At 36.2% G+C, this 11,975-nt stretch overlaps 1 protein-coding gene and 1 pseudogene across 1 annotated transcript; both read right to left on the bottom strand.

Moving 5' to 3' along the window:
- Positions 1-3,078: 3,078 nt before the first annotated feature.
- On the bottom strand, positions 3,079-4,544 carry LOC110670185 (xyloglucan galactosyltransferase XLT2-like; annotated as a pseudogene).
- A 3,098-nt stretch (positions 4,545-7,642) lies between these two features.
- LOC110670217 (xyloglucan galactosyltransferase XLT2-like) lies at positions 7,643-10,071 on the bottom strand. Its single transcript, XM_021832195.2, has one exon. The coding sequence runs from the start codon at positions 9,750-9,752 to the stop codon at positions 8,220-8,222; it is 1,533 nt and encodes a 510-aa protein (XP_021687887.2). The 5' UTR covers positions 9,753-10,071; the 3' UTR covers positions 7,643-8,219.
- Positions 10,072-11,975: the final 1,904 nt, after the last annotated feature.

Genomic DNA, 11,975 nt, shown 5'->3' on the forward strand with positions numbered 1-11,975 from the left:
TACTCACCTGTCATTCCACTTCCAGCCTTAGATAACTCCACTTCCTCTTTCTTGCATATTTCAGATTCTCACACACAGTCACCCACACATCAGACATATTCACATTCATCTACATCTTCCTCTTCCCCACATAATTCAACTACACTTGTATCATCATCTATGGATACTCGTCCACATTATGATGGATCCATACCTCAAATCCCTACACAAGTTGCACCATCACTACCTATTCGAAAGAGTATAAGAACATTACCAAACCTGTTTGCCTTCAGGATTTTATTGCCTCTGTCCAACCATCCCAATCTTCTGCCAATTCAACTTAACAAACTTCTACTGGCGTATTAGATCCTAATTCACATCCAGGTATTTCTTCTCCTAACCTACCTTCTATTTCCTTCAATCCATCCTACCTTAACTTCATTGCTAATGTGTCTATGATTCCCGAGCCCACCAATTATTCTCAGGCTAAGAAGGATCCACACTGGATTGAAGCAATGGATAGAGAATTGAGTACTTTAGAACAGAATGGTACATGGGAGTTAACTGTTCTTCCTGCACATAAAAAAGTCATAGATTCAAAATGGATATATAAAGTGAAGTACAATCCAGATGGCTCAGTAGAGCGTTATAAAGCCAGATTAGTGGCTAAAGGATACAATCAATTGTGTGGCCTATATTACATAGCTAGTTTCTCACCAGTGGCAAAAACAGTATTTGTGAGGCTTTTTCTTGCTCTAGCTGCAGCTCGAAACTGGGGCATCCATCAACTGGATATTAATAATGCATATCTCCATGGGTTTATTGATGAGGAGCTTTACATGAAGCCACCTGAGGGTTATTTGAAGGCCAAGCCAGGCCAAGTGCGTAGGTTATGCAAATCTCTTTACGGGTTGAAACAAGCAGGTCGTCAATGGAATAAAGAACTCACAAGCCAATTATAATCTTATGGTTTCACTCAATCCATACATGATAATTGCTTGTTTATCAAAGGCTCGGATGTTAATTTCATTGCTTTATTGGTTTATGTGGATGATGTTTTGATAACAGGGGCTGACGAATCTCAAATTCTCCAAGTCAAAGATTTTCTTCACCGTTCCTTCACTATCAAGGACCTTGGCTATGCCAAGTATTTTTCAAGAGTGGAAATTGCTCGATCCACCACTGGCTTATTTCTTAGCCAATGCAAATATATCTTGGACATTCTTGCTAACGCTGGGTTGCTAAATGCAAAACAGAAAGAGTTTCCCATGAGAAAAAGCCTCAAATTAGATGATGTCATTGGTGAACTACTTACTGAACCTAAAAGATATTGTAGATTGGTGGGTCGTTTGCTTTATCTTAATCTTACTCGTCTGGATATCTCTTATGTTTTTCAACATTTAAGTCAATTTCTATAATAACCACGTAAACCACACTGGGATGCCCTCACTACTCTCCTTCGATACCTTAAAGGCACACCAGCCAAAGGGTTATTCTTTCCCGCAAACACTAGTCTTCAATTACGAGCTTATTGTGATGCTGATTGGGCCACTTGCTCTATGACACGCAAATCCTTAACAGGGTATTGCGTCTTTCTTGGCTCGTCTCTGATTTCCTAGAAATTGAAGAAACAAACTTCAGTAAGCAAGTCATTTGCGAAGGCAGAGTATCGTAGTATGGCTATGACAGTCTGTGAACTTCAATGGATATCCTATTTGCTGCGTGATTTGCAAGTGCCATTATCTCAACCAATTCCTCTGTTTTGCGACAACAAGGCAGCTATCCATATTTCTAAAAATCCCATGTTTCATGAATGCACCAAACACCTAGATATTGATTGTCATATTGTTAGACAGCAAGTACTTCACAAGTTCATTATCACTTCACATGTTGCAGCTAGAGATCAACTTGCAGATCTTTTCACTAAGCCTCTGACGTCTCCCATGTTTCACCAATTTTTGTCCAAGATGGGATTGGTTTCATTAAACCCATCTCCATCTTGAGTGGGGGATGTAGAGTATGTAAATTATTTAGGCGGGAAAGAGTGGTTATCTTGTTAGATAGTCAGCTGAGTTGGCAAAGAAAGCAGTTATTTGTTTAGCAAGCTTCATCTACACGCTTTTGATGTATATATACTCAGATTTAATATCAGAAAAAAACAACAAGTCAATTCTCATAATTCGGCTATTTTTTGTTTTCTCTGTATTCCATCAATACTCTCTTGTATATGTTTCGTCAATTCATCTAAAATTAATGTAAAAAGGTAAGGGCTTACAGCTGAACCTTTGTATAATCCAACTGAGATAGAAAAATCTCTTATATCCCCTCCTACTGTGCGCACAATAGTAGTTGCTCCTTCTTACGTATCTTTCAACACTTGTATGTATTTAATAGATACCCTCTTTTGTTCTAACACTCTCCATAAGACATCTATTAGAACACTATCATAAGCCTTCTCCAAATTATAAAAACTATGTGTAGATCTTTCTTCACATCTCTATATTTTTCTATCAAGCTTCTAATGAGAAAGATCGCTTCCATAGTTGAACGACAAAGCATGAAGCCAAATTGATTGGGAGAGATAGAAGTGTCATGACATAGTCGATGTTCCACAACTCTCTCCTATAACTTCATAGTATGGCTCATAAGTTTAATTCCCCTATAGTTTGAGCAACTCTGTATGTCTCCCTTATTTTTAAAAATAGGTACTAAAATACTCTTCCTTCATTCATCAGACATTTTCTTTGGGTTTAGAATCTTATTAAATAATTTAGTTAACTATGTTACCTCATATCTCCCAAACACTTTCACACTTCAATTGGTACTCCATCGGGTCCACAGGCTTTACCCACTTTTCATTCTCTTAAGTGCTTCATTTACTATTACTCTGCAGCCTATATTCACGCTATTAGCACTTTGACTATTGTTAAAGAGATCAAATGATATAAAATTGAGTTTTTCTATAAGAAATAAATTTGTAAATTCAAGAAATTATACAACTAAAAATAATATATTTTATACATATAAAAATGTTATTTTTTTAAATATAAGAATAAATTTTATATTATTATAGAAAAAAAAATATGTATGCTAGGAACATTAAATAATTTGTCAGCTTGTCCAGATGGATTTATGGACCATCATTATAATACAGGCACTGAAAATGCAACACAATTGAGAAAATTACACTATAAACTTTTGTTTTCTGTAGTTGGGCCTTAAACCTCCTCAAGACTCCATCAAGGGCAACATCGAAAGCATCTTTTACGCTCTGCAAGCCCTTCTCAGCATATACAATTTTGGGTATATAATCAATCACTTTATCCTTCATTTTCTTTACTTCTTCTCTACTGTAATTCTCTAGCACTCTTCTTATACACGTTCCATTATTTTTCACTTCATTATGGTCTACAAAAACCGAGTAGCTCTCCGGCTTACCCGGCAAGAACCTTTCATATTGATCATAAGCGGTTCTCTTCCAGAAAAAAACCGGGATAGAGCCGGCCACCATGCAGTCAAAAACCGAACGTCATTGTGTAGCTATCTCCTCTAGGTTGCAAGCAAAAATCCGAGTCCAAAAACGCCTCAAGAATCGCCGAGTTGCCATTAATGCAACGTGTCCGTGGACAGTCCACAACGCGGCAGAATCCTGACTCTCTGCGGCACTGACTCAGTAGCAGCCCTCTAAAATCATTTCTCACCGCTCCACGGGGCGCTCCTACGAAGCTGAAAAGTGTTGTGCGGTTATGCATGCTGACGTAGTTTTGCCAAAGAAATACGTCGGCGTCTGATTTTGGGTGGAATCCAGTGGGGCAAGGCACACCGATATCAAGATGATCCCAAGGGTTTCTTTCAATCAGAAGTCGAGTAACGTTTTGCATTGCGGGCATGTTGAGGAAAGCAGATCCCCATTCTTTTTCTTCCCACAGTCGAAAATCCCATGTGATGCGTCCCAAAGAGATGAAATGATCTCGGCCATTGGATCGCTTCCAATAGAATTGATCTGTGATCCACCTTAACAGCATCGCACAGTCCCTATCACGTTTCTGGGCAGCGTAATTAGTCCAAAGATACTTCCCGATCGCTAGTCCAGCATAAAACGGAATTTAGAAACCCGTAGCGGATTCCGGCTCTAAAATTCTGCACTGGTGGTTAAGAACCCTATTGTGAAAAATAACTTCCAACATGAACTGATCAGTTCGGTGCCACGCCTGTGCTAGATGCTCCGGCAAGACTCGTGCAAGCTGCTGGGTGGCTCTCTGTCCAAGCCCGCCGTTGGTTATTGCTTGGCACCTTGAGTTCCAGGGATTCAAAGAGGGGCAATTCCTTAACAAATCTTGGTTGAACATAGGTGGAAGATGATAGACATAGACCTCACCGGAGGGACAGGGGTCATTCTTGATTGAGAAGCGAGGACCTCGAGAAGAGAGGGAGAAGGGAAAAGAAGCACAAGAGGTGAGTATGAGGTATAGATAAAGGAATGGAAGGGCAGTGATGATTATGAGGTGTGCAGTAATGCAACAGTTAACCGAGTTGCGTAACACCAGGCATTCGCTTTTTTCCATTTCTGCATGAATCGAATAAGCATTATTAGGACAGTGCGTGAAGCTGAAGCATAATTGACATGGTGGGATTATGAACAATGGGTAATAGATAGCAGCTGGGTGATTTGAAGGGGAAAGGAAGAACAAAAGATCAGGTTATGTCCAAGACCAACTTATCTGCAGTCATTTCTTGATTAGAAGAATGATATGTCAATTGCTTTAAATAAATCTTGCGAAGATGAGCTATATTAGCTGTTAATATTAATTTGATTGTGTAATTGATAAATCTCGTGTATTAAGTGTATGAATATTTAGTTTCCTTAAGAGTAGAACTGTTTCCTGTTTTGCATAGAAGAATTCTTCAATTTAGGAAAGGAAGAACAAAAGATCAGGTTCTGTCCAAGACCAACTTATCTGCAGCAATTTCTTGATTAGAAGAATGAAATGAAATTCTGTCAAAAATGGAGGCCATGGAGTGGGGACAACTTATTAGAACGAATGGATGGTGCTAAATGATGATGATCCATCTAGCTAGCTATTGATCCATTATTACATCATGATATTTTGTGATTAATATTTTTATTGATTTTTTGTATAATACATCAATTAATATTATTGAAAAACATTGCAACTAATCAATTAGAAATAAAATGTGGAATGTCGTAGTTACTTTCTGTTTCATCATCTAGTGCTCATTAGTGTTTTAATGGTCAGAATTCCGAATTTTTAGTTTAAGAAAATTTGATGTCATACTAAAAAATTATTTAATTTAAAAATTTAAATTTATAAATAAGATTTAAAAAATAATTTTATATCTCTTTATTATTAGGATAGTAATAGGTATAGTACTCATAAAAATTACTTTACTAATTAATATTTTTAAAATTTTACTTATAAAAATTATTTTACTAATTAATTTTTTTAAAATTTAATCATGTTTCAATCTCGTATAAAATTCATTATCAACCACCCAAATTCATTTTAAATCTGGTTGTTATTATTCAAAAATATCTAAACTCATTTAATTTTATATATTTTAATTAATAATTTAAAAAAAATATTTTTTATTAATATTTTAGATTTTAAAATTTTCATAAAAAATTTTAAATTATAATTTATTTAAAGTACAATATATAAAAAATTAAATATTATTATAGAAAATATATTTAATTACATATTTATATAAACAAATTCAAATAATGAATACTCAATATGTAAAATTTAAATCTATCACAAATATTATTATTTAAACTCGAATTTATCATATACCTAATTATATATTATCTAAATCTATCTCATTAAAATTTAATTGAGTTAAATATTCATAAAAATTTGACCCAGTCTCTATACAATATAATTATGTTTTTCTTATTTGATTAACGTATTATTTTCGCCAAAAAATGCGCTGGGTCCGAGTGAACCCATTGGAATTATATGGCAGCTAACGGCATACATCGGGCCAAAGATTGGAACGTAATATGAAGAAAATGACGGTGAACATGCAACAATCAGGAATATTTTTATTAAAAAAATAAATAAAAAAAATCCAAAACCTAAGGCTAATAATTAATGAAACAAAAACAATATCCCCATGCTGGTGGATGATGATCGGTAATCTTAATTAATAAATTCCTCTATTTAATTATCGATAAGCTGAACCCTATTTAGCCATTAAATTAAATTAAATTAAATTAATATTTGCATACACAGTTTACAATTCAACCGCAGTTATGCAACCTATTTTAGATTTACATTGGTTGCTAAGCGCAAATGTGCAGCCTCTCCTCTCGTTGCTTAAAAGACCATCCGTCCTCTTCAATTCAAGACTCTGAAATTGAACAAAGAAAACAAGGAAGGAAGAGCCAAGGGGGCGTTGAATGGCTGGCAGCTGTTGTGGTATATTTGCCTTCTGTACAACACGTTTAGTCTGCTTTGTCCGCCGCCTTATACGAACAAAATGGCCCCCTCTCCCAAGTCACATGATCCCAATATTTTTGCTCTTAATTCTGACAAAGTAAAAAATTAAGTAAAAAAAATCTTGTAATTAAAATTTACATATTCTAGTTCTAATGAAGTCACCCTCACCAGTTTCAACTTTCAAGTATCCGATCCCATGTCCCACCATTCCAGTATTTTGGCGCTGACAAGTTAGGCAGAGCGCTTACTATTTACCAATTAAACCCAATACAAAGTCTTTTTTTTTTTTTTTTGCCCTAAAACAAATCTTATAGTCAGTAGAAATCAGATGAAATCTAAGCGAATATGTCGTTTATTGTCGTGGACAAATCAACACCACTTTTGTTATCTTTATCAGTGCAGTGAAAGGAGGAGTAGCGCTTGCTGATTCATGATATTATTTGCAAACTAGAAATTCGTCAATCAAATCCGTCCAACATTAGTCTTGTACTTTTTATTTTCTAGTTTTTACAACGTGCACAATGACATCCGTCCAAGCCATGCGAATTATGTATATGTGTCTTGTTTTGTTTCTTTATTTTTCTCTTACCATTTTGTCTTTGCTGTGTGACAACTCCAATTATGCAATACGTTCTGCTCTTTCATTTTGATATTGTCTTCCTTTTTAACCTCATGTAAGGCTTCCATGAATTTTAAAATTGATGCTACCAAGAATGACAGCTCCTCCATAACTGCCATTGATAATATATATAATACTATTCTATTATGATTGTGCTTTCCCCAAAAATTGAGGCCTTGATTAAAATAACCATATAAAACCAATTTTCCCTCTGTGGTTTCAATCCAAACAAAGAAAAATTACAAAAAGATGAAGGAAGATTCCTTCGAACCCTTTTCAGGCATCCTCCGAAGTCCCACCAAACAATTTCTAGCTTCCTTTAACTGAAACCGCAGAAATAAAGAGAACACCTACGGAAAATAACAAGCCAATTTTAATATAATTTATCTATTATGCTCCTTGCCTGGTTATTAAATCTTAAATCTTTTGAAATGTGGCCCTCCAATGGGGCCGTTTAGGCTTTCTATTAAAAACTAATGGCACTATAAAGCAAGGTCAGCTTTAATTAAAAAAAAAAAAGGTCATCATCAAAGGAAACAAGATCATTTATGAGTGGAAAACGCAAATGAATAGAGACAATGTATGTAGCTTTGAAAATGTTAGAATCACTCTTTATTATTTCCCTTGGTGAAACAAAACACGCATTCAAATTTTCTACAACATGCCATCAAATGGAACATTATGATTATGCAGCCACTGTCCACCCTTCTTTAGGCTTCTCCATTTCAATTTCAACAAATATTATCCCACTAAAACCATTAAATAAAAAAAATTAAAAAATGATAATTTCATTGGCAAATTGCAAATTTATTTTTCGTACATTACCACTTCCCAATTTATGTCCGAAGTCGCTGGTGCTGATCATGGCAATGGCAGGGTCCACATTATACTACAGCCTCCACTGCAGTTGCCGTCCAAACACCAACTGCCAATTGGTGGGTCGTACTGGTACTGCCTGATATACTTGATGGCGAGTAATAAAATTACCCAAGCCAACAACCTGCAACTCTGAAGTCTGGTCCTCAACCAAATCATGAATACATGTGCAGTATACAATATACAACATTGGTGAGAAATGAAGACACATACCAAACTCCCGTTGTCTGCCTCAAAAAAAACCTAGTCAATTCCTCAGTTTACCCTCATTATTTACTAACCTATTACCATTTGTAACCCCAATCCTCTTGCTCCTTGAATCTCTTCAATACCCCATCTATGGCAATATCAAAGGCATCTTTTATACTCTCTAAGCCTTCGTAGCCTCTTGCATACACAAATCTGGGGATATAATCAATCACTTTTTCTCTCATTTTCCTTACCTCTTCTTTGCTGTAATTCTCAAGAACTTTCCGAATGGAAGTCCCATTTTTTACATCATTCCGGTGTATAAAAACTGAATAACTCTCCGGTTCGCCCGGTAAGAACCACTCGTATTGGTAATAAGCGGTTCGTTTCCAGAACAAAACCGGAATTGAACCCGCTATCATGCAATCGAATATGGACTTGCGGGTGAAACTATCGCCTCTCGGCTGCAGACAAAAATTCGAATCCAAAAACGTTTCGAGAATCACAGAGGTGCCGTTGGAGCATTGACTCCCAGAGCAATCCACGACTCGGCACGTGTCAGACTCATTCTCGCAATGGCTTAGCAACAGACCTCTAAAATCGTTCTTCATAGCGCCACGTTTAGCGCCGGCGAAGCAGAAGAGCTTCGTACGGTTTTGCATACGGACGAACTCCTGCCACTGCAGGATATCAGCGTCCGATCTGGGGTGGAATCCGGTGGGGTAGGGCACACCAACGTCGAAATAGTCCCACGGATTTCGCTCAATCAATAAGCGGGTAATGTTTCTCATACCTGGCATGTAAATGCAGCTCGAACCCCAGTCCTCATCTTTCGACCGTCGAAAATCCCACGAGATACGCCCCATGGTGATGAAGTGATCCCAGCCGTTTGATTTCTTGTAGTATGGCTGATCTCGGAGCCACGTCAGCAACATCTCGCAGTGCCGATCACGGTCTTTGGCAGTGTAATTATACCACAAGAACTTACCTACGGCAAGTCCTGCATAAAACGGAATGTAAAACGCTGTCGCATTGTTTGGTTCGGTAGTCCTGCACTTGTGCTTCAAAATCCGATTGTGGAAGATAATCTCCGAGACGAATTGGTCGGTCCAGTACCAGGCGGGAGCGAGATTTTTCGGAACAAGCGCAAAAATCTCTGTGGCTTTCTGGCCAAAACCGTCATTCGCCAACGCATCACACCGGGTACTCCATGGGTTTAACTCATCGCAATTTCTAATCAATTCAGTGTTGAACCTGCTGGGAAGATCGTAGACAAAGATCCTTCCTGATCTACATTCATCATCATGATCAGTTGTTATTCTAGGGTGGCTGATATCGATAATGGTGTTAGTGGGAATGCTGACACGGTGGTGAGCAGTGTACGGAGAGGGAAAATGGTGGCGGCGGTCGTTAAAAGAGAGAAGAATTGAGCGGAGACCAATGAGGAGAATGATCTGGAAGGAGAGGATGGAGAGGAGGAGCCATACGCGGGATTGAGTAAAATAGGAATGCGCAAGGAGAGAATTAAGCGAGTTAAACGAGCTCTTGCGAGGAAGGACGTCGCCCGGTGGGATTTTGGGTTTTCTGCTGTGGGGTTCGGATGAGGACTGACTAGAGATGGAAAGCATTTGAGAGAATTTTCCGGCGATGGTGAACAGCGGGTAAAGTAGGGCGTTTATTGCTACTGCTCTGTGCTTTCAGCTTTTTGGAGGCTTTTGTACTAACAGACGCAGTGAGGTTTAAAAGGTGGGAGATAGTAGAGACACGTGAAGGGCTAGCACGTGTACGATTAGATTATCGACTGCTTACGCAACCGACAAGGAATTCAGTCGTATTAAACTGGCTCTATCATTGCGGTGAAAGGGCAACTGTGAAAATCTAGGTATTTAATCAATGAGTATTTTTTCTAATGAACAGAAAGGGAACCTGTTAATGGAAATTTCATTTTCACCGCAATGAATTACGACACTTATTACTGGAAACTGCTTGCCGCTTTTGTTCTGAAAAAATATAGAACGTTTTGAGCAGAAATTTCTCCAGGAAATTAGCTAGCAATAAAACTAAATGAGTTTTTTTATTTTTTTAAGAAAAAGAAAATAAAGAGTGAGTCATTCTCAATCTCATGCCCTAATTGAAGACAAAATTACTATTTGAGAATTAAGAGAAAATGGAGAAAAATGTTTTATGTTTTAAAAAAAGAATAATATATCTATAGATAATAATTGAATTTTAAAAATATTTACTTAGAAAAAGTGAGTTTTCCCTCTTGCTTGCTTCACTTTCAATAACTGTTTCTAAACTATATGTCTCTAATAAAATAAAATTTACATTTTAAAATTTGAATTTCGAAAACTAAGTAGCAAAACAAGATATTTGGAGCTAAAATAATCAGGATCCTAATATGAAGTCTATACCATTTAAATTATCACAATATCAAGTGATTAGTTGAATTGTAAAGCCAGTTATTATCACCTTTAACAGTTAAATTTTGAAATTTTAATTATATTTTTTATTGTTAAAAAAATTGAAGGTATATGAGAATTAAATCCTTAAAATTTAATTATTATTATAAACATAGTAGTATAATTAAAAAGGATACATATTGAATATTTTTAAGTATTCAATTCAATTATTAAGAATAGTTTAAATAATATATAATTGAGTTTTAAATCAGTTAATATTTAGAAAGTCATATATATATATATATATATATATATATATTAAATTTATTAATATAAATAACAAATTAAGTGTAACATAATATAATGATATTTATAATGTAAATTCTTGTAGCTACTCGCGTGACTAAATAATTTAATTTGTTTCTTGCACAGGAATTCAAGTTTTGAGGAAACTTCATGATTCGGACACCATATATAGCTTTACCGACAAAATATGCAATTAGAGTCAGCATTACCGACAAAAGGGACTCAAGAGGGCAATTATATTAGTGCGCTTAGGTCCTCGAGCAATCCCTCAGATTAAAATGAGGGTATTAAATTAATTACAGGTTATAGTCTGTTTCCCCTCGTTTCACTGGCTACAGCCCTGATCCGAAATTGCCAATCCACAAAAGTTCAGGGGCATACATGGAAGGATGGTTTAATTTAAGGCCAGATTGAGCCCCAGTCAACTCTTCAATAATGTATATACTTTTCCTATGTTAAAAATCATATGATAGAAATTAATGGCACCACAATCTCCCAACACGAATATACATAGAGTAACATGTGATTGTTTGCCTGTTCAGGAATATCAACTTTTTTTTTTCCGCAAGGAATTAACGCAGAATCTAACAAGTGTAAGAGATTCAATAATGGTTATGTAATTTAAGAGTTTTACACCAATAAATGATTAACATGTAATATACATGCACCGTACTTAGCACTCACCTCATTGATTAGGTGTAGACTTGCAGTGCTCTCAGCATGGACAAGAATTTTATTAAAATTAAGCGCAAATATAAATTAACAAATTAAATCTATGATCTATAGAGTTTAAGCATGCTATGCGAAATGGGTTGTAGAAGATCAACAATTTTAAACAACGCACATGTCACATAAAACTGTCATTTTCTATTCTATCCAAAAATGGTTATGGCCAATTCAGTATATAAGTTCCAAAATATGGCGGATGACATCTTATGTTAAAGCAATAACAGAACCAGAAATGAAACCTAGGGAAGGGGGGGCAAAGGTTCTTTTGCAAGAGAGGGATGGAGGGGTGGAGTTTCCATAGCGTACTAGGTTCCTTCCAAATTAAAGGGACCAGGGACACAGTAGACTCTCTTTCTCCATTCCCATTAATCCTAAGAAAGGCATTCAGGAATTTGGATTCTATACTGATCAAAA

Source organism: Hevea brasiliensis, chromosome 17 (assembly GCF_030052815.1).
Source record: "Hevea brasiliensis isolate MT/VB/25A 57/8 chromosome 17, ASM3005281v1, whole genome shotgun sequence".
Lineage (NCBI taxonomy): Eukaryota > Viridiplantae > Streptophyta > Magnoliopsida > Malpighiales > Euphorbiaceae > Hevea > Hevea brasiliensis.